Genomic DNA, 24,199 nt, shown 5'->3' on the forward strand with positions numbered 1-24,199 from the left:
GCTGGGGAGAGGTGAGTTGCGTGAAGGGAGGGGAGGGGGAGAGGGATAGGGAATGGTGGTGAAGGTGGTTCCGGTGGTGACTGGCCATTTTCCGGCGAGATGAGGGGAGGGGCTAGGGTTTGGCGGTGGTGGGGGTGGCTGGGAAAATTTTGGGGTTTTTTATTATTTTTTTTTTGTTTTTTTTTAATTTTTTGTATTTTTTTTTTATTTTTATGAATTAAGATAAATGGTCCAATTATATCATGACACGTGTCATGATTAACCCCTAATTACTAACGGAGTTAACGACCGTTGGTCATTAATGGCACTGGGTGAATTTTTTAAAAATTGGGTGACATTTGGTGAATTCTGAAAAGTCCGATGGCATTTGGTGAATTTTTAAATTGCTCAGTGGCATTTGGTGAAATAGCAGTAAAATCAATAATACACTAATGATCATTGAAACTCATTAATTTTGTTAATATTATTTGACTTTTCACAGCAAGACTGGTGAACAATAATTTAGAAAAGAAAAGTAGCAATCAATCAATGGGATTGTAGTTTTTAGTATTGTTTGGTTAAAAAAAAGGAAAAAAAAAATAGGGGACCACTGACAAATTATGTATATTTGGAAATAGGGGATTTTTTGTTTGGTTGATCATAAAAAAAAAAAATATAAAAAAAAAAAATGGAAAATCTATCATTTGAGAGATAAAGTGAATCTAATGAGTCCTAATAAAAAATGACCTACGAAGCTAGATTAGATGAAACGTTGGATTCATCAAGACGCCCTTATCTTAACCCTAAACTATATCCGTAACTTTAATAAGGACTAAGGTAACTGTTTTATAATGTTAAACTAGCAAGAATTTTATGTTCGATTCTTGCTCCCACATAATGTGAAAATTTTAAGGTACAACAGCCTGTACCTTGCTTGGTACAGACCAAAAAATGCGGAAAGAACATGTTTATTTTGTAAAGAACAAAGAACATACAGTTATTTTGTAAAGAACATATATCAGTCTTGTAAATAAATTCAATTTTATGTTTTTCTTTTATATCTAAAGAACATCTATAACATTAATAAAAAACATGATAATATATACTATGTAATGAACATTACTTATATATACCCATGTAACCCATCATAATTTTAAGACAAAATTCAAAGAACATTTTACAATATGCAATGAATATTATATCACAAATAAAAGTACATTACACTAACAATTAAAGAACATTATAGACGCATGTTCTTTTCACTTTTTTTATGGTACAAATATGTTCTTTTTACATTAGGTATATGTTCATTATATTTTAATAGTATGTTCTTTTCACCATAACGGTATGTTATTTACATGTATATATTATGTTCTTTCTGCGAAACGTTTGTACCATGCAAGGTACCCACGCCTGTAGGAACCACACACTGCACATAATGGTCTATATTACTTTGGCTAGCCAATAACTTTTACACAAAATATGTTTATTAAATTAAAATATCAATTAACTTAGTTGGCTAAAGTGTATAAGGACCATAGTTGTATTCAAAAGTCTTCATCTTATGTTGTAGTTGCTTGATCTCTCTAAACCAATAATTACTTCGTAAATAATATGAATCATCATATTTTTTTTTAATTCTCTTTTGCTAGCTTGTTTTATCACTGTGAATCATCTATGATTTTAGGTGAAAAATAGACATATCACAAGGTCCACTACCACCACAAGAAAAACGATGTACTCTGTAACATAACATTATCACTTTATCAGAGATCACGTACACTATTAAGGCAGCCCTACACCAAAACAAATATGAAGTACGGAGTATCAATTATTGAAAATATTGTAATCAAAGGAATTTGTTTTCTTGTGTAGCTATGCAGATCTAGTAGTAGTATAGATTAGAACATAATGTAATGACTAATGAGGCAATCAAGCAAATTTCTTCTTTGTAAATCTTGTCGTCTTCGCATTTCTCATGCTCACTGCTTCAGGTTACATCTAAATAACCCGTTACGTCTATGCATTATATTTATACATGACATATGAATAACGAGTTTTTTTTTTTTTTTTTTTTTTTTTTTTTTTTTGAAAATTTTACATGGTGGCCTCCATGATTTAGAAATTGTACGTGGAATACAATCTTTTTTCCAATTCTATCAAGTGGTACCCAATTTTCGCAAAATAAAATATAGTGACCTTTGGTTTTTTTTTTTTTTTTTTTTAGCTAACCTTTATGATAAAAATGATTAACCTTTGATTTTTTTTTTTAATTAAAAAATTATTTTATAAACAATAAATAAAAAAAAAAAACACCCCAACCAACCTAGCCACCACCAACTCGCCAGAACCCTAACCGCACAACCCAGCCGCGTCGCCCCAGACCTCTCCCTCCCCCTCGTACCGACCGGCCGACTGATCAACCCAACCCCAACCACTCCTTTTCCCCTTCCTTGATTCAACCAACCTCCCCTTCCCCCTAACCAAAACGAAACCCATCCCCTTCCTCCACCGCGAGCCGGCGACCCCAAACCAAAAACCCCCAACCCAAACGCAAAACCCCATAGCCCAAATCACTCCCAATTCTTTAGGGTATGGGTTTCAGGTTCGGGTAGAGGGCTTTAGGAGTTTGTTTGCGGTTCCGCTTAGGGAGGTTGGTGGGAGTTTGTTAGTAGTTCAGTGAGGGAGGTTTGGTGGGAGTTCGTTTGCGATTTTGGTGAGGGAGGTTGTGTGGTTGGCCGGGAAAATGATTACTGGGCTGGCTGGTGTGGGCGGTCTAGGAGGTGAATGTGGGAGATCTGGGCGGTGATAGCTGGTTGGGATTAGGGTTCCGGAGTGGTGGTGGTGGCAATGAGGATTGGCGGGTGTTTTTTTTTTTTTTAATTTACTTAATTTTTTTATTAATTATGGTTGACTAAAAACTAAAAAAGTTAGTCATAAACCTAAAGAAGGGCACTATGGTTAATTTTTCAAAACTTGGATGCCACCATAGAGAGTTGGAAAAAAGTTTATCTTCCATGTAGAAAAATTGAAACTTGGAGGCCATCATATAGAATTTTCCTTTTTTTTTTTCACACGAACAAGAAACTAATAAGTAATTTTGGATCAATTTGTTGGATGGCATACCTTATATAGTTATATCATTTGGGTTTGGTATAATGGTATAGAATAAGTTTAAATTCATTTCATGCTTGTTTAATTTACACACGCTTATATAAAACAAGTTTCTTCTGTCAATATATTTTTATTTGCAGACTTTCATTTCATACATAACACACGCTTATATCTTTATTTACGGAGATGAATATCATAAAACCTTAATTTTATAAACTAAAAACCAAAACAAATCTAATAAAATTACACATGATTGTAAACGAAATATGAAGTATATTTTTTCTTAACTATAACTTATAAAAGCTAGTTGAAGTGAAATACGGACAACTACAAAAGTACGAAGTACTCCGTATTGCATAAGGGTTTGTTTACATTTACTTAATTTCAGTTCAATTAAGCTCCAATCAGTTCAGTTTAGTTCAGTTCAACTCTAATCACTTCAGTTTAGTTTAGTTCAGTTCAGCTCCTAATTTCCCTCTCTCATAAAATATTCATTTCAGCTCAGTTCAGTTCAGCTCCAATCAGTTGAGTTCAGCTCGGTTTAATAAATGTGAACATGCCCTAAGTCAAAGTATTGCAGGTAAAAAATATGTTAACTACAAAAAAAAAAAAAAAAAAAAAAAAAAAGTAAAATTTACGTAGTATAAGTAGGGGTGAGCATGGTCGGGTACTCGTACAGTCGTACTGTTAACAGTCTTAACACTATCGGTTCGGGTACACGATAACCAATAACACTAAAAATGATATCCACTAACCAAATCGATGAGTTCGGCTACTCGAATTTTCGCATCGGTTATCAAGTAAACAATGTGATATCCAATAATGAAAAGTTATACTTTATAATTTAGTTATTATGATATTATTCAACATTCACTAGCAATAATACCACATGATCATGACCAAAATACTACTCGTAATAATATTATTAATCATTTAAATTATGAAGTGATTATGATGTATAGTAATTAGTAAGAGTTTAGATTTTGGATAAATAGATTTAAGTAGGAAAAAAAATTGTTTATTGGATCATATTGGGTAACTGTTAATTTTAAGATGATACCCAATAATCGTACCCGATAACAAATTATCAGATCAGGTAACAGTTATTGGAAAGAGTACTTTAATTTTTGGTTCGGTTACGGTTTAATTTTTCAAATTTTCGAATTTTCGGGTAATTTTGCTTAGCCCTAGACGGCTAGACCAGTAGGGCCCTTTTCACATCCTCCCCCCACGAACTGAGCATAACCATCACCAAACCCATCAGCCCACTCCAGACCATCCAACCCACATCAGTTTCGTTGCCAGACCCAACACCTTATTGATAATGGTTAATACTATTCAACCCAAGTTGGAAAAAATACAAAGTTCTTAGGAAAAATTGCCCGCAATAATCCCACCTTTGGGCCGTCCGCTAATAATAATCCGACCTTTGAATTTTTTAAATAATCCCACCTTTATACCTCTTCCGCTTTAAATGGTCCTAACCGGTCACATAACTTGTTATTACAAGTTACTAGACACGTGTCAGTCTATGATTGGTCAAAAAATAAAATTAAAAAAAAAAAACCAGAATTTTTGTTTAAAAAAAAAAAAAAAAAAACAGAAACCAGATTCCTGCAGCCCCACCTCCCCTACCCAATTCCGGCCACCATCTCCCTTCCCCTCCCCGATTCCGTCCACCCCCTCCCTCTCCCTCCCCGTTTCCGACCAGCCCTCCCCTCTCCCTCCCCGATTCCGTCCACCCCCTCCCTTTCCCTCCCCGATTCCCACCACCCCTCCCTTCTCCCTCCCCGATTCCGACCACCCCCTCCCTCTCCCTCCCCGTTTCCGACCAGCCCTCCCCTCTCCCTCCCCGATTCTGTCTCCCTCCCCCTCTCCCTCCCCGATTCCGTTCCGACCAGCCCTCCCCACTCCCTCCCCGATTCCGACCACCCCCTCCCTCTCCCTCCCCGATTCCGACCACCCCCTCCCTCTCCCTCACACCGTTGCAAATCCACCACGCACAAACCCACCACGCACAAACCCACAACAACCTACCCAATTCTGGCTAAACAAGTGGTTTCAGTGGGCTAAAAGTGGGTAGAGGAGCTGGTTTTGGTGGGTGAGCTAGGTTAGGCGAGGTGGTTTCGGTGGTGGGACTGCTGGAGACGGTGGTTGTGGGTTTTTTTTTTATTTTTTATTTTTTATTTTTCAATAATTTTTTTATTAATTTTTTAACCAACTATGTGGTGACACGTGTCCAAACAATTCCAAATTATAAATGGTAACTTGTTTAGCCGGTTTCAAGTCACTTGGGACCATTGGGAGCGGGAGAGGTATAAAGAACGGGTTATTAAAAAATAATCGATAGGTGGGATTATTTTGGGCGGATGAGGCAAAGGTGGGATTATTCCGGGCAATTTTTCCAAGTTCTTATTGATAATGAAACAAATTGGTACCCAGGCCAGCAAATAATCTTAAATCCAAGATGCTCTCATCCATTTCCACCTTAATCCTTCTCCTTTTCTCTCTCTTACTCAACATCTCCCCCACCCAATCACACCCCACCACGTCATCATCCCTTCAACTCCCTTCCAAGCCACCAACCATCTCTGTGACAGACTTCGGGGCCGTCGTAAACGGCCGTCAATACGACACAACCCCAATCCAATCAGCAATCAACGTGTGTCCCTCCCCAAGTCCCTGCCACGTGGTATTCTACAATTGGTTGGAACATCATGCATTTTGTTGAGGCTGTGATGGCTGATTTGGTGCAGATATATGGTGAGATTGACACTTGTGAGGATGGCAAAGGCGGCTGAATTAACACCGTTTCTTCACGTGCAGGCTGTTGTTGCTGCTTTGATGCTCTCTTCCTAACACTTCTTAGCTTCTTGGTGCAGGTGCATTGTTTGACTTTGAGGCTGCATCCTTTTTTTGAGTTGCTACTTTATTTCTTTGCTGCTGCATAGCTGGTAGTGTTGAAAGCCATTGTAGTCCACTTATGAGTGTCCCACATTGGAGAAAGAGGAGAGATAGTTTCACTTTATTAGGTAGAGGAGTACCTCCTACTATTGCCAATTGGTTTTAGTATGGAAGCTCCAAAGCCTTGTTTGTGGACCAAACTCTCTTCCTCCTTATTTGGGTTGCCCAGGCCCATTTCATATTTATTTCGAAATTTAACAGGTAGTTCCTGCTCCATCAACAGGTTTTGAACACTTTTTTACATAGTCTTTTTCCTTTTTTATAGCCCCTTTTGACATTTCTCTTAATTTTCTTCCAAACTTTTTTAATCCATCGGTTGTCACTAGCTTTACCTTCATCCTCCCGAACACCTAATAGAGGCCGTGCTTCTGATTTGCTGGTGTAGGAGAATCCGGAGTTGAAGGAGGATGTGCTTCTGATTTTGCTGGTGTAGGAGAATCCGGAGTTGAAGGAGACTGATGAAAATGCATGTCTCCGTTCGACTATAATTTATAATTGGACACTATCAAGATATATTTTTTTTCTAGCCCCATGAGTTATGCATGGTTGGAAATTAAAATGAAGAATAATGACAATACTATTATCAAGTTTCTTGTTTTGAATCTAAGTACCAAAAAATGGCATAATGGTCAAACTGTACTTTCTAACCTTATCCTAACTAGCCTTAGGGCATGCTTGAACTATTAAGGGAAATGTATTATCACGGTAGCAAAGGACAAACCATGCAAAATGAAAATGAATACAGAAGAAGAGATAGTAATGACGTGATTGTAAGAAATAATATGTAGTGTTGGTGTGGTATGAGGTGAAGAAAGGCGAAGTAATAGCTATACTAAAGGAGGGTGGTAACTATAATGAGGGTAATAATTTCTCTATCTCTTTATATTATTTTCCTCATGGCACAACTACCTTATTTCATTTATAAACACCTTGTCTAATACAACACCACCTCTAATTACTTATATTTTTCAAGTTTGACTTATATTACTCCTTATTATATTACCTTAAATCCCAGCATGACCTGGCATTAGGGTTTTAAAAGAGGATGTCCCAGTTTCTTACGGTGAGAAACGAATTCGTTTCTCATAGGGGCATTTTTGTGAATAAATCAATAACTTTTTCAACTGTGGAGCCCACAATATTGAAAAATTTGTTGATTTATTCACAAAAATGCCCCCATGAGAAACAAATTTCGTTTCTCACCATGAGAAACAGGGAATTTCCCGTTTTAAAATACGAGCCTATCTAAACACTACATGCAGTTCTGATTTTCAATCTTGTAGTATGTTATTGATAGGCCGTCGTCAAGCATACCAAAGATAATGATTCCTATCTTGGTCTCACTAACAATAGTAAGGGTAAGAAAGGGTCGAACCCAAGAGAGGCGTTGAATCAACCACCGAGTATTACCGTTTAAATAAGCTAAATGAATTCTAAATTGGGTTGGTTTTGAGTAACTTCTTCTAATTCAACTCAACTAAAGCTAAGAGGAGATTAACAATATTAAGAGGAATCTAGGGCTCGGGTTATACCACTCAACTTCATCACAAATCACAATTAGCATGCTACAATCAAGGTAAATTAATGGGAAAAATTAGGGGAAGTCATCTAAAGCACCCAACTACTCTCTCAAGCTAGAGGGATTACTTGAATCGTGAATACAACCTACTCTCGTGGTTACATAGCATAAAACAAGTGTTAAAGCATAATCACGATGACATAAACTAAGTTCACCTCTTGACATCTTTTTAACACTTTAATCAAATTTGAAAGACAAGTGTCAAAAGATGAACCAAAAACAGAAAAGTCATCCATGAATACCTCAATTGATGATTCAAGCATGTCAGAAAAAATAGACATCATACACCTTTGAAATGTGGAAGGTGCATTATAAAGCCCAAATGGCATTCTTCGATATGCAAAGGTGCTAAAAGGACATGTGAATGTAGTCTTTTTTTGGTCCTCGGGTTGGATTAGGATTTGAAAGAATCCCGAGTATCCATCCAAGAAGCAATAATGACTATGTGATGCTAGTCTTTCCAATATTTGATCAATGAAGGGGAGTGGGAAGTGGTCTTTCCGGGTGGATTTATTCAATTTTCGATAATCAATGCACATCCTCTACCCGGTGACCGACCTCGTAGAAATGGTCTCACCCTTATCATTTTTAATGATGGTCATGCCTCCCTTTTTAGGCACAACTTGAACCGGGCTAACCCACTTACTATCGGAGATAGGGTAGATTATGCCCGCCTCAAGAAGTTTTAAAACTTCTTTTTTTACCACTTCCTTCATATTGGGATTGAGCCTTCTTTGGTGCTCAATCGAGGAAGCATGATCATCATCAAGTAGAATTTTATGCATGCATATGGTGGGACTTATCCCCTTAATGTCATCAATTTTGTACCCAATGACATCTCTATACTTCCTTAAAACAACTAGGAGTTTCTCAAGAGAGGTGTCATCGAGCTTAGCATTGACAATAACGGGATAATTCTCACTATCATCAAGAAAAGCATATTTAAGTAGAGGGGGAAGGGGTTTAAGTTCAACCTTAGGAGGAGGCGTAGTCCTCTCCTCTTTTGCCTCCACGTTAAGCACTTCAAATTTTATCACCTCGTGGGCCAAAGGTTGGTTGAGCAAGAGATCATACCCCTTTGCTTCTTCACCCTCCTCAACTAAGCTTCCCGTTAAGGTAGCTTGTAAAGGATCTCTTTCATACAATCTTTCTCGGAACTCTTCTAAGTCCCTCTCCAATGTGTCAATTCTATGAACTTCATCAATCAATGGCTTTTTCAAAGTTTGTGAGAATGAAAATGAAATTTTCTCATCTCCCACATTCAAAGTCAATCTTCCTTCCTTCATATCAATCACCACTCCCGCGGTGTTCAAAAATGGTCTCCCCAAAATGAGGGGTACACTTGAATCTTCTTCCATCTCCATTACTACAAAATCACATGGCACAAATACTCTTCCAACTTGAACTGGCACATCTTCAAGAATCCCCAAAGGTAGCCTAACCGTGCGGTCGGCTAGTTGTAAGGACATTCTTGTTGGTTTCAAGTCTCCAACTTTCAAGGTCTTTGCAATAGAATAGGGCATCAAGCTCACACTTGCCCCAAGATCACATAAAGCATCCATAGCTTCCAAATCTCCAATCTTCACCGGTATTGCATAGCTACCGGGGTCACCAAGCTTTTGGGGAAGCTTGTTTTGAATGATTGCACTCACCTCCTTAGGAAGGGAGATGGTTGCACTCTCTTCAAGCCTACTCTTGTTGGATAGAAGATCCTTCAAAAATTTTGCACAGGTAGGCATTTGTGACATAGCATGAAGAAAGGGGATGTTCACTTGAAGTCCTCTCATGACTTCAAGAAATTTTGAAAACTTCTCATTCAACTTCTTCTCTACAATTCTATGAGGAAACGGAATGGGGGGCTTATATACTCTCATAGGGGGCTTTTCTATTCTTTCTTCATCTCCCTCATCTTTCTTTGTGGCTCCCTCATCACTCTTTTGCTCTTTTCTCTCAACTTCAACTACTTCATTTTCAAAATCATCCTCACTTCTCACCACAACTCCCTCATCTCTCTTTTGTGGCTCCTCTTCACTCATAACCGGGCCCTCATAACCCCTTCCCGATCTCAAAGTGATAGCCTTAGCTTGCTCCTTTGGGTTCACTACCGTTGAGCTTGGAAAGTGACCACTAGGATTGGAGGATGAACTTCCAACTTGTTGTGCAATTTGAGCCAATTGGCTCTCCATTATCTTTTTATGTGCTTGGAGTTGTTGGATGTTTGCATTCATATCCGCATTGTTCCTTATTTGTTGAGTCATGAAAGTTTCAAGAACGGACTCAAGGCTAGTCTTTTGAGGAGGTGGAGGAGGAGGAGCGGGTTGGTTATATTGTGATCTTTGGTGGTTTTGATCCCTTTGGTTGGGATGGCGGTATGGAGCTTGTTGGTTTTGAGAATGAGGTTGGTTGTAGTGGTTTTGAGGTTGGGTTTGATTTTGGTTGTAGTTATTTTGTGGGGGGCCTTGGTTGTATTGCTTCCATCCCGTGTTTTGTTGGGGCTTCCAACTTTGATTGTGGGATTGGGAGTATTGTTCATTCCTTTGCCCAATTGCCGCCGCTTTCTCTTGATTCGTTGAGTTGCAATAAGAGGACAAGTGATCATCACAAGTCTCACAAGACATGACTTGTGAGGAAGAGCTTGAGGGTGTGAGGGTGGCTTGATCTAACTTGTGAGCTAGCATATCAAACTTTGATGCAATAAGATCTATTGCACTAAGATCATGAATTCCGCCCTTCTTTGTTTGAGGTTGCCTTCGATCACCTCCATATGCATAATGCTTGGCCACTTCTTCAATCATCTTATATGCATCATCCACCGATAGCTTTTTGAGGCTACCACCGGCCCCGGAATCAAGGTTGGCCCTTGAAATAGGAGTAAGACCGTCATAGAATCTTTGTACAATGATCCATGATGTAAAACCATGGTGGGGGCATTTCCTTGTGTAATCTTTGAAACGCTCCCAAGCTTCACTCAATGTTTCATCAATGTCTTGATTGAAATTGGTGATCTTTCTTCTTAATTCGGCGGTCTTTTCCGGAGGACAATACTTTCCAAGAAAGGCTCTAGTGACCTCGTCCCATGTACTCAATTATCCCTCTTCAACCGTTCTCAACCAATGTTTTGCTTTATCACGGAGGGAGAATTGAAACATGTGCATACGGATAAACTCTTCCGAAATGTTGTTTTGCTTGATGGTTGTACACAACTCAAGAAAGTTGTCCAAATGAGCAAAAGGACACTCATGAGGACTACCTCCGAATTGATCGCTTTGAATCATACGGATGAGTTGTGGTGAAAGCTCAAAGTTGTTTGCATTTGTGGTGGGAAGACGTATGCCACTCCGAAGTTGGAATGCGTTGGGGTGGTCATAGTCTCTTAACAATGGTTGAGGAGGATTCTCTCCCATGTTATCTTCTTCGTTAGCTCCAAAAACCTCTTCCGGATCGGAATCCGAATATACAATGGAAAACTCGGGTGTGCCTTGCAAGAGTCTCCTCACGTTTCTCAAAGTCCTATTTAGCTCTGGATCAACGGGAATAAGCGGTGATTGCTTACTCTTTCGTGTCATGCAAAGTCAAACAAAGCTAAGAAAAACGTTAGCAATGACTATCACAAGTTAAACACACATAAACAAAAATTAAGGTAAGAAAACTACTATACATATACACACATCTAGTCTCATTCAACAATAATACATTCAATGTGACTTTGCCTCCCCGGCAACGGCGCCAAAATTTGATAGGCCGTCGTCGAGCCTACCAAAGATAATGATTCCTATCTTGGTCTCACTAACAATAGTAAGGGTAAGAAAGGGTCGAACCCAAGAGAGGCGTTGAATCAACCACCGAGTACTACCGTTTAAATAAGCTAAATGAATTCTAAATTGGGTTGGTTTTGAGTAACTTCTTCTAATTCAACTCAACTAAAGTTAAGAGGAGATTAACAATATTAAGAGGAATCTAGGGCTCGGGTTATACCACTCAACTTCATCACAAATCACAATTAGCATGCTACAATCAAGGTAAATTAATGGGACAAATTAGGGGAAGTCATCTAAAGCACCCAACTACTCTCTCAAGCTAGAGGGATTACTTGAATCGTGAATACAACCTACTCTCGTGGTTACATAGCATAAAACAAGTGTTAAAGCATAATCACGATGACATAAACATTCCCTTGACCGGTAATCCCTATTCTCATGGCATTTCGGGTCAATTAAGCATAAGGGAGCTAACTCAAGTTCATCTCTCGATCCTTCGTTGAGAAAGCTTGGATAAATAGTTCTAGCAATGTCCATATACAAGAACTAAGCAATTAAACCACTTAAGCTCAACTAATCATCATCCCACAACAACCAAATTAGCACATGCAACAAGTAATTAGTGACTACATTGAGGGTTTTACCCAAACCCTAGAATTTAGACTACTCACAATCCATGGAGGTTAAAGCAATTAGAGGTTTCAAGCAATTCATGAACAAGTTCAAACTAAGGATTAAGCTAATTAACAATCTAAGCATGCAAGAATTAAGCAAGTAATCAACAACAAAGTAAAGAGAAGTAGAAAAGATGAGTAAGAAATGGTTACTATGAAGCTTCAAAGTGAGCAACAATGGTGGATTTTGTCTTCTACAATGATTGAATTTGAATGCTTCCAGGCTAAAAATTAAGAACTAACTAATGATTTGAGAATTTAATGTTCTAAGACTACAAACTAAGAGGAAAGCTCTAAAAAAACTGCCTCGTCCGTACAAATGAGCTCAAAGGGGGTATTTATAAGACCCCCAAATAAAAAGGACGGAGAAAACAAGAATCGGGCTTGACTGCAGGTCCGCACGGACGTGCCAGATTCGGCACGGACGTGCAAGCATAAGCACGGTTGTGCCAGATTTGGCACGGACGTGCAGAGGGGGCAGAATTGAGGCAGAACGTACTGCTAAGAATCGAGCAGCTCCGCACGGACGTGCAGATATTGGCACGGACGTGCAGCTACATCTGCACGGACGTGCTTAATTTGGCACGTCCGTGCAGGCCTTGGCAGAATGTTCTAAGTTTCTGGAGCACTCCTGCACGGACGTGCAAGGTATGGCACGGCCGTGCAGCCTCTTCTGCACGGACGTGCCAAATTAAGCACGGCCGTGCAGGCCTTGGCAGCTTGTTGAAACTTTCTAGAACCTCCTGCACGGACGTGCAAGGTATGGCACGGCCGTGCAGGGTCTTCTAAGCCCCTTTTTTCCATATTTTCTTCTATATTGCTCCTTTCCTTGGCTTCTTTCAACCATCTTCTTGCTTCTAACCTCGGCTTTGTATCCATGGGCTCCATTTGGTCATTCTTTTGAACCTAGAATCTCAACAAAAACACCAACAACCCGTGAAGCATAGGATACACAAAAATTGCATAATAATAGAGTAAAAATGAACCAAAACGCAAATTTTATCAAGTAAACTAGGTTCAAAACACCCTAAAATCATATCAAATAGCAAGTTATCAGTTATCAGTCTCGCTTCAAGATACCACACTCCCTTTTTTTATTTTAAGCAAGTACATTGAAGAGAAATATGTAATTTAAGAAATAGTTATGGATGCATAAGATAAGACATACCATTTGGTTAGGCGTCCACGTTAGGACCAATAAATTTCGTAGTAATGACCGCACCACTTTCCTTTTACACCTGTTTAATAATAATCACAACACTTTCTATTTTAGAAAAGATAAAACTCAGATCATTATTTTTTTTATTGTCACCCCTCACTACCCTCTCTTAAATAAATATTTTATAATTTTTGTCCCTTAGCTTACTATCTTCACTGATACAACGACAAATTATTAAAAGCATCTAGTTCGAATAAGTTTATTATGGACCACTAATATTAAAGACACTATAACCATTTTATAAATAGAAAGTTGGTCACTATGTTATGATAAAAGTTATTTTATTAGAATAAATTTAATTTCAATGTGTTATTACAAAGGTCATAAGAGGTTAATGTTTTTTAATGAAAGTTTATGTATAGTCATTATTAGTCATTATGAATAAACAAGGTCACCATGTTAAAATAGTAAAACTATGTACTGTCCAACATAACGTGGGCTTATAAATGCATATTTTAGGTTCACAATAAAATAAAGTCACATAAGTTTTAATAAAGGTTACCGTGTTAAAATTAGGGTCACTATGTTCAACAATATGTCAGTAGAGCATGTATGGACTTTGTTCCTTAATAATTTTATTGTGAACAATGTCCACACAAGTTTTTTCTCACTTATACTTCTTTTTTAATTATTATTATTATTATTCTTTTTCCTCATAACAACTAAATACATCTCCACTAACTATAATTTATAAAACTGATTTTTCACCAAATACCACTGAGTTTAAGCTTAATTCATCGTATACCACCAAAAACTTTGTAATACACCTTGTACCACTCAGTTACTGTACATTAACACGAAATGCCTTTTTCCTTAACTGTCGTTAGTCTGCCGTTTGAGGGAATTTACCAATTTACCCTTATACATCAAACTGGCGCCATCAATAGGGTTGACTCCCCCAAACATCACACTTGTAATTCGATAAAATTGACCCCCCATTTTTCCTTTCCATTGAAGCGTCTCTCTGTTCTTCACCATTGAAGTTGATCCTCAAAAATCAATCCAAAAGCTGTAAACTTTCTTCGATCTAAAGTAGACGTTGCTAGTAGGACGATAATTAGGGCTTTTCGATTGAACACGGAACCTGGTTGGTGCGGTTTGAGAGAGGAACTTGTTCATGACTGAATTTCGCTCGAAATTCTCACCTGGGCTGGGTTAAGCTTTCTAAAGGTATTATTCTTCTCATTGATTTGATTTTCGAGCTCTGATTTTGTTGTTTTTTGCGAAATTGAGTTAGGGTTAGGGTTTATTCGAAAATGATTATGTTAGTTTGGATGTTATGCTATTAACTTAGGTTGCTATTCGAAAATGATTATGTTGCTTATTATCCATTAATTTAGGTTAAGTTTGATGTGTTGCATGCAAATTGTTTGGAATGTGATGTTAACTGGTGATGTGATGTTAATTGTTGTTGCTTATTATTCATTGTTAGGATGAGTGCATTGTGGCTATTAGTTCGTTCGCCAGGTGGTAGTTTTGATGTTAGGGTGGATGACACTGATAAGACCAATTTGATGGAGTTGTTTGAGTATATGTTTGAGGATTCAGTAAAGCAGAATGTTTTCCTCCCTAAATACTTCACTTTGTTTGTGAGTAAACCTAGAACTAATCGTAAGCTAGAGTTAGTTGATGATGGGGCAATGTTGAAAATGTGGGAGTGGAATGAAGGGAAGGATGAAATAGAAGTGTTCATAGAAGAGAGAGAAAACCCATCTGTTGTCTTCCAATCTGCAGAAGCTAGTTGGGCAAGAACTTTGAAGATCAGGGCTGACAAAATTAGGCAGAAGGAGGAAGAGAGAAGGAGAAATGCAGAGGCTGAAGAAGTTGAGGAGGAGCTTAATGCTCAAGAACCATTTACTGTTGCTGTAGAGGTCCATGTTATGAATGCAGAAGATGATGTGACTGAATATGTTAGGGTATTCCACACTACAGCAGCTGATGAGTAATTTCTAGGAGATTCTCAACCTCAACCCTCACAAAATGAACCATCTCAACCCTCAAATGAAAAAAGTAAGACACCATCACCACCCAAAAAATCTCCTAGAAGGAAAAAAGTAACTCCAAGGAAGAAAAAAACCCAACCTAAGCAGTCAACTCAACCAAGTCAGCCTACATCTCCACCAAATGCTTCCCAAAAGCACCCTTCTCCACCATCAACACCAACACACCATGCTTCCCCAAATAACCCACATATGCATGAATCACCACCCCAAGCTAGGCAGCCTACACCACCCCCACCACCACCACCCCCACCACCACCTCAACCAAATGCAGCTGCACCAAGACAACCAAAAAAATCTAGTGCTGCTTCTAGTTCTGTTGCCAAGCCTAAAGTGCAATCTAAAGTTAAACCAAAAGAGTGGAGGGTGCCAAGAAGCACAGCAAAAAAGTATGGTGTTGAGGATGGGAAGAATAAAAGAGGAGGGATGGAAGTGAATACAAGGAGCAAAAAACCTGTGCAAGTTGAGGACAATGATGGTGAATCTGATCCATGGTCTTCTGAGGATAGTGAAGATGATGACTATGAATTTTCAGAAGCTGAGGATGATTTGGATATGGAATTGAACCTTGATGATGACTATATTGTGGAAGAAGAAGACCTAGATGATAATATACAAGAGAAGACTTTTGAAGACTACCTGGATGGGACTCATGTTTAGACAAGCTGTACAAAAATGGCAAGGTCTGGTCTAACTTACCATTTGGGTCAATTCAACTTGAAACTTGGTTAATATTTGAAACCAAGGAACAATTTCATGATGTCTTCAGAGATTTTTGCATACAAGAAGGCTTTGCTGTGACAGTAGACTATGCTGACAATCATAGATATACTGCAAGGTGTCTGATCAATGATTGCAGTTGGAGGATTCATGCAGCAGTCCTTGTTGATAAAGTCAACTGGGCAATAAAGAAGCTGGAAGGGGAACATAAAACTTGTGGGAGGCTAGAAGAGAATCATATGGTCTCTTCAGCATGGCTTTGTAGACATTTGAGGCCAGATCTGGAAGCAAACCCAGAAATCCCTGTTGATGCACTGCAAAGGATGTGCCTGGAGAGGTTTAGGATCCAAGTAAAGTCCAAGCTATTTTACAAAGTGAAGTGCTTGGCCAGGGAACAAATTCATGGTGGTTTTGCCCAGTCCTATGCTCTCTTACCAAAATATGCTGAGATGATAAAGGCCACCAATCCTGGCTCATATGCTCTCATTACTTGGACTGACAGTGGGGGCAATGGTGAAAAGTTCAAGGCATGTTTCATCTCTTTTGCAGCTCAGGTGAAAGGGTTCTTGGGTGGCTGCAGACCCATTATAGGGATTGATGGTGCCCATCTCAGTGGCTATTACAAAGGAGTCATGCTCACTGTAGTGTCAATTGATGGCAATAATGAGATTTTTGTGATAGCTTATGGTCTGGTTGATACAGAGAGTATAGACAGCTGGACTTACTTTTTCAGAAACCTAAGGCTCTTATTTGCACAATATGGATCTGAAAGGGATGACTGAACTTTTATAAGTGACAGGATGAGGGTTAGTTTCTTTCTTTTTAAAATAATTAAACTTTGTCTTTCTTTTGTAAATTTTCAGTAACTAACTTTGTGTTTGTATGTTGAAGGGTGTTGAATCAGCCCTTTTTGAGTTATTCCCAAGAGCAACTAGGAGGGTATGTTGTCAGCGTGTGTACTCTAACTGCAAAAAAGCTGGGTGGAGGGGGACAGAGTTTCATAAACTCTTTTGGATTGCAGCCAATGCATACAATGCATATGTGTATGACAAGGCAATGTCAAAGATCAAGAATTATGATGCAGCAGCATTTGATTACCTTATAGCTACTGAAGAACAATGGAGTAGGTACATGTTTGACAGAACAGTTTGTTGTGATCATAACACAACAAACTTTGTCGAGTCATTCAACTCATGTACAAAGGACAACAGAGATTTGCCTGTCCTGACTTTATTGGAAGGTAACATCTGACCCCTTAATTTCTTTGTGATTAAACAGTAAGCACCATGTTCTGATGGTTTGTGATTTCTTTGTATTGGTTTTGTTTTTTTTGTTTTTTGTTTTTTTTATTTGGACTTAAACCAGCTGTAAGGAATTGGTGCATGAAAAGGATGGGTTCTAGGTTTGACAAAGCAATTGATATGGATCCTAATGAGCTAACAGAGTTTGCTAAGGGTGTCTTGGAGACAAGAAGTGAGGAGTCCAGATTGTGTCATGTGACAGTAGCTGGTGGTGGAGAGTTTGAGGTATGGATGGGCATGTGAAGTTCCCTGTCACACTTCAGACAATGACCAGTGGTTGTGGGAAGTGGCAAGGGTCAGGAATACCATGCAGACATGGTCTAAGGGTCATATACAGCTAAAGACTTCAAGCCAGAGATTATGTGTCACCATACTTCAAGGGAGCTGCTTACAAGCTGACTTATGGAGACCACATCCATCCCATGTCAGATCCAAGTCACTGGCCAGCATTTGATGTGCCTAAAATAGCACCACCAACTGTCAAAAGAGCTGCAGGCAGACCAACTAAGCAGAGAAGGAGAGCACCTCATGAAGCAAGAAAAGGAAAGAGGCACAAGAACAACAAGTGCAGTCTTTGCAAGGAGTTAGGACACAATGCAAAAACCTGTAAGGTAAGAAAGGAAGCAGCAAAACAAGCAGAAAATGCAGCATCCAGTTCACAGCAAGGCAAAGGAAGAGGGAGGAAGAAAAAGGCTGACAGTTAGAATCCTTGAAGCTGCCATAAATTATGTATAATTTTTTGGGGAAAACATTTCAAACTTGTGTCAGGTTTTTTTTAGACAAAATGTTAAGCACTTAGTTGTTTTGCAACAAACTTGTTTATTACATTTCAATAAAATGTACTGCAACCATTGCAAAATCATGTAGCCATAAATTTTTTGAAGACAAACAGCTACCAATTCAACTTGCATATTACTTTTAGCAATGAAAGTTTGTTTACATTTTAACTCTAGCTTTTAGAAGTGTGACTTGATAAGTATCTCCCCTCAAACACTACATTTATATAAACAAAGTAGCCGTTACAAGTGTGCAAGGGTTATTTTTTTAAAAAATATTACCGTTACAAAATAATGGGTAAGTGGTGAAATAACTTTTAAATAGTGGTATATGGTGAAATAACTTTTCACAGTAGTGGTATATGGCAAATTGGTAAATTCCCTCAAACGGCAGACTAACCGCAGTTAAGGAAAAAGGCATTTCGTGTTAATGTACAGTATCTGAGTGGTACAAGGTGTATTACAAAGTTTTTGGTGGTATACGGTGAATTAAGCTTAAACTCAGTGGTATTTGGTGAAAAATCCGTTTATAAAATTCATCCTATGATACCTATCATATAAATTTTATCCTATGATTCCTATCTTATACTTCCTCTGTTCTTTTTTACTTAACCTGTTTCTTTTATCACACTTGTCGATGCAAAACTTTAACGATCAATAACTTTAATTCTCCATAAGTAAAAATTATAAAAGTTATATATTATGATAGTACTTGTTGAGACGAATTCAAAAAGATCCCACATAAATATGTTTTTCGTTACATATCATTCATAAAAGACAGTCAAAGGAGGGGTGGTGAATAGTGCAAAAGTCAAAGCGGATCAAGTAAAAAAGAACGGAGCAAGTAATTATTTAATACACTATATTCTACTTACATATTTTTATATTAAATTCAATTCAATTAATTTATCTAAATGTATGTTCCGGTCAAAGTGTAATACTTATACCCCCACTTAAATCTCACTATATTAAAGATAATGAAATTATCTAGATTAGTGTACATATAAGGTCAATGTTCGGTCAAACCAGACAATTACATCTGATTAGATGTGAAAAAGTAAGTTCTTATCAAATTATATTAGCAAATGAAAGATAAATTATATAGGGATACCGCTTAAAAATGGACGGAGTATAAACTTTGGTAATAAAACTATGCATTGCATGGATTTAAGCTAGTTATTTCTCTAACTTAGAATCTTAAGACCTAAAATGACCCCAAAAATCCAAGCAATTTTCTTGGCACACATTGAAAAGATTTTGAGCATGAAAATCGAGGCAATAATTACATAGAATTGATTATTGGACTACTGTGATTTATTAAAGTAATTTACCAATTTACGTTACGTTTTGTTCACCTTTATTAAATAAGTTTTAGGTCTAATAAATTCAGATAGGATTTATTGAATTTAATAACTTATAATAAACTTAGTCCAATCAACTAATATGTTGTAAATTTTTATTATTATTTTTGGTTACCATCGAACAATTTCGATTTATTATGTACTCCCTTCGTCCCTAAATTAGAAGCCTCTTTCTTTTTATTATGTGATTAATAAATGCTAGAAAGAGGCTATGTGTAGACACCCAAATGTGTCTCCCCAAAACCAAACCCAGTGATGAATACCTTTCATATCATTTGATTATCGAACGAAGCGAAAGTGTGAAAAGTCTAGTGATGAGAATGCACTAGTAGAAAAATTGCATTTGGCACCCCCCATATGGCACCGGTTCAGCCCAAACCGGTGCCAAAAACCGGCCCAAAATTGGGCGGGATTTTAAACAAAGGGAAAAGGCACCGGTTCAGACCAAACCGGTGCCAAAAATACAAAGGGCACCGGTTTGAACCGGTGCCACTGAACCGGTCCAAGGTTTTTAGGAAAAACCGGAAAATTTAAACCCTAAAACCCTTATAAGCTTCGATCTCCTTATCTCTCCTCCTTCTCTCCGCCTCCATTCCCCCATTTCATCTCCTCTACTTCTCTCTACTCCTTCTCTTTCCTCTCTCTCTCTTCGTTCTTCTTTCATCTCCTTCGATTTCCTCTCTCTATTCGTTCTTCTTTAATTAGTCTTTCAACTCCCTTCGATCTCCTCTCATATATATGCAGCAACCAAAGCTCGAGGACAGCCGATCTCCTCTCATTAGCGCAACAACAGCCGCCGCCACCACCACAATGTTCGACCACCACCACCGGCATCAACATCAACAACAATTTCTGGGATTTTTTTTCAAGTTCTGGCTTTTTTTTTCGATTTTAATTGTTTTTGTTTTCGATTCACCAATTTTGGTTTTGTTTTCGATTCACCAATTTTGGTTTTTGATTTTGGTTTTGGTTTTTGATTTTGATTTTCGATTTTGGTTTTTATTTTGGATTTCGTTTTTAGGGTTTCGATTTTAATTTTCCTTTTATTTTGGATTTTGGTTTTTTTTCCTATTTGTTTTTCGTATTTGTTTTTTTTTTTCCGATTTTGATTTTGTTTTTTTCGAATTTTTGGTTTCTTTTTTTCGATTTCAATTTTGGTTTTTTTTTTTGGTTTTTGATTTTGATTTTGGTTTTCGATTTTGGTTTTTATTTTGGATTTCGTTTTTAGGGTTTCGATTTTAATTTTCCTTTTACTTTGGATTTTGTTTTTTTTTTCCTATTTTTTTTTCGTATTTGTTTTTTTTTTTCCGATTTTGTTTTTTTTTTTTCGAATTTTTGGTTTCTTTTTTCGATTTTAATTTTGGTTTTTTTTTTTCGTTTTTGATAATTTTTTATATTTCAATTTCAATTTCTGTTTTATATTTTATATTTTGATAATTTTGGTTTTTTTTTTTCGTTTTTGATAATTTTTTATATTTCGATTTCAATTTTTGTTTTATATTTTGATAATTTAGGTTTTTTTTCGTTTTTGATAATTTTTATATATTCTTAAGCTTATTTTTACCAATTGATTTTTTTTTTCTGTTTTAATTAGTGTGTACAGGTTATGCAAGAATATTGATATGTTCATGTTGTAATTTTTTTTATGATTTATAATGTAATTTTTTTTATTTATTTATAATGTTAGTTGTAATTGATCTATATTGTAATTTTGGATTTCATTATGTATTGTAAATTTTGGATTATATATATTGAAACCAATTCAATTTTTGTTGTGAATTGTTATTTTTTTTTTTCAGTTGATTTTATTGGTAAGTGAAAAAAAACCAAAAAAAAAAAAATGGACATTTTTGGCACCGGTTAACCGGTGCCAAAAGGAGGATAAATATTTTTTTTTAGTATTTTTGGCACCGGTTAACCGGTGCCAAAACCTGTTTATGGCACCGGTTTTGGACCGGTGCCAAATAGGGGGGTATTTGGCACCCCCCACATAGGCACGGGTTCAAACCGGTGCCTTAGGCCGGGTTTGAACCGGTGCCAAATGCGTTTTTTCTACTAGTGATGTTTTTATTAAAATATCTCTTCTTTCTGTTTTTGAAAATATTTCTTTTCTCTCTGTTTTTGAAAACCTATTTTAAGAAAACAGTCAATCCAGTTTGGTTGGTCCATGATATGGGTCCAATGGTAGTGTAGTTGGATGGGGTTTGAAAAGAGTTTTCTAACGATATATTATAAGCCCAATTCCGATGAATAATGAGGAAGTTATGAATAAATTACTAAACTAGGCTCGGTTTGAGCCTTACATGCGGGCCAATGATCTACAGGAGGGCCTAATATGGATTTATCATTCCTAATGCAATTAGGAATGGTTTTAATCTCCTAGATTCTTCTAGAAGGTTCTTTTCATTCCTAATTCAATTAGCATTGATAAATTGACTTTTGTTTACTTTTTAGAGTTTTGATCGGAATAAAAGAGTGTTTTTAAGGAAAATACGATTTTATCTTCCTGTACGGTTAATTTTATCTGATTTTAGAAAACGCGTCAAAATTATTGTTAGCGCCTAACGCCAGACATTAGCGCCTAGCGCTAGCGTTAGCTCCTGGCGCTAATGTTAGCGTCTGGCGCTAACCTCGTTTTTTGGCGCTAGAACTCTGGTTCGATTTTCTATCTTTTTGGCTGATTTTCTCTATAAATAGTCTCCTAAAAACTCTGTTGTAAATCATCTACAACCAATTCTAATCAATTCTCATCAATTCTTATTCTTTCTAATTCTCACCAACTCTCATCAAGGAATTCTTGATTCTCTCTCTCTCTCTTTCTAGCCTAGCTTTTTACAAACACAATTCCTCATACATTAGCACTAGACACACCTAGCATAATTTGAAGTTGTCTTCGCCCTAGACGTGAAAGGTTTTAATTTCTGAGGGTTTGGTCCCAAATCTCTATTTTAATTATTTAATTTAATTGTTTTGTTTATTATTTTCCTTGAAGTTACTAACATGTGTATTTTATTATTAGAAAGAGGTACGAGGCATTCAAGTATGTGCTTTTAATTGATTTATTGATATTATGATATAGAAATCATGCTTAGGTTGTTATTATGATTCCTAGTGTCATGTTAGGATGTTTTGATCTTCCTAGTATCATGTTTAAGGTAATAACTATAATTTCTATTATCAAATATGACAATTGTGATTTCTATGATACTTCTTATATTCTTTCCTAATATTCATGTTAGTATCATGTTAGGGCTAAAACTTTGATTTTTATTGTTTAGTGACATGTTAGGATTTGTTATTAATCTTGTTAGTATCATGCCTAGGATCTTGCTATTATTATGCTTTATTTTTAACATAATTATGAATATTATTATTATTATTATGAATATTATTATTATTATTATTATTATGAATATTATTATGAATATTATTATTATTATTATTATGAATATTATTATGAATATTATTATTATTATTATTATTATAAAAAATAAATAATTATTATTATGAATATTATTATTATTATTATTATTATGAATATTATTATTATTATGAATATTATTATTATGAATATTATTATTATGAATATTATTATGAATATTATTATTATTATGAATATTATTATTATGAATATTATTATGAATATTATTATTATGAATATTATTATGAATATTATTATTATTATTATTATTATGTCTATGATAATTATTATTATTTATGTTAATTATGTTGCTTGATATTTATTTTTATTGCTTGATCATGCCTTTTATGCATGTTTAAAGGGAATTGGTACTTGTAATCACACTTAATAAGATAATTAATAATCTTGTTAAATTAGGGTTAATATGATTATAATTCAAGTGATCGCCAATAGTAGTTTATTTGTGCATTAATATTCAACCAACATAGATAAACAGGTTTAGGGTAAACCTATTGATTGCATGTTAGTCAGAAAGCGCACATGAATACGATCAGAATAAAGTAGAGGCCTATTATTAGGGCAGGTTCAATCTCTTTTAGGTTGGATTTGTATCTTCATCCCCGAACCCTATTTGGTTCAAGACCTTATGGAGTTGACGATCTCTTGGATCGTTAAGGGGTGTAACCTTCACCCTGTGAACGGTTTACAAGTTCCTAAAACTTGTTGGCGACTCTTTTGCTCTATCTTCTTTCCCTTTGGGCGCCACCATACTTTAGTGTATGATCACAGTGGGGTTCAAGATAGGGATAATGCTTGAAATATTCCCTACACTATGTATTTCGTGTAATCATCGACAAAAATCTTTCTCCTCCATCCTTTACAATCCAATGTGCCATCCTCGTGCAAATCCATATATTTCATATCATTCTTAACTCATTTCAACCAAGTCATTTTCGGTCTCCCTTGTTTAATCCCTCCACATCTCCACGGTCCCTGTCTTCCACTCTTCGTACCGGTGCACCCTCAGATTTATGGTTTACATGCCTAAAGCAACACAAACGATTTCCCCTACAATGCTTGCCACACCTACTTTAATTCCTTGCATTGTGAATAACCTCATTTTTTATTCTATTCCTTAGAGTGTTCCCGCACGTGTGATCCACCTTAACATGCGCATTTTCGTAATCTCCATCTTTTTTAATGTGCTTTTTCTTGGAACCCCAACATTCGTTCCCATAGAGCAATACTTGTTGTAGCAAGTAACCAATCCACGTGTCAGCACATGATTAGTCTAAAAAAAAAAGGAAAAAATAAAAGGGAAAAAAACCTAAAA

The 24,199-nt window shown here is 36.7% G+C and overlaps 2 protein-coding genes across 2 annotated transcripts; one reads left to right on the forward strand and one right to left on the reverse strand.

Annotated features, from left to right (window-relative positions):
• Nucleotides 1-6,407: 6,407 nt before the first annotated feature.
• On the reverse strand, nucleotides 6,408-11,040 carry LOC110691354. The gene is made up of 3 exons (XM_021868272.1): nucleotides 10,794-11,040; nucleotides 8,611-10,598; nucleotides 6,408-6,539 (listed from the first exon to the last, which is right to left on the reverse strand). Exons 1-3 carry the CDS (start codon nucleotides 11,038-11,040, stop codon nucleotides 6,408-6,410), a joined length of 2,367 nt encoding a protein of 788 aa, XP_021723964.1.
• Nucleotides 11,041-15,962: 4,922 nt separating this feature from the next.
• LOC110691355 lies at nucleotides 15,963-16,789 on the forward strand. The gene is made up of 2 exons (XM_021868273.1): nucleotides 15,963-15,970; nucleotides 16,057-16,789. The coding sequence occupies exons 1-2, from the start codon at nucleotides 15,963-15,965 to the stop codon at nucleotides 16,787-16,789; spliced, it is 741 nt and encodes a 246-aa protein (XP_021723965.1).
• Nucleotides 16,790-24,199: the final 7,410 nt, after the last annotated feature.

Source organism: Chenopodium quinoa, unplaced genomic scaffold, assembly GCF_001683475.1.
Source record: "Chenopodium quinoa cultivar QQ74 unplaced genomic scaffold, ASM168347v1, whole genome shotgun sequence".
Taxonomy (NCBI): domain Eukaryota; kingdom Viridiplantae; phylum Streptophyta; class Magnoliopsida; order Caryophyllales; family Amaranthaceae; genus Chenopodium; species Chenopodium quinoa.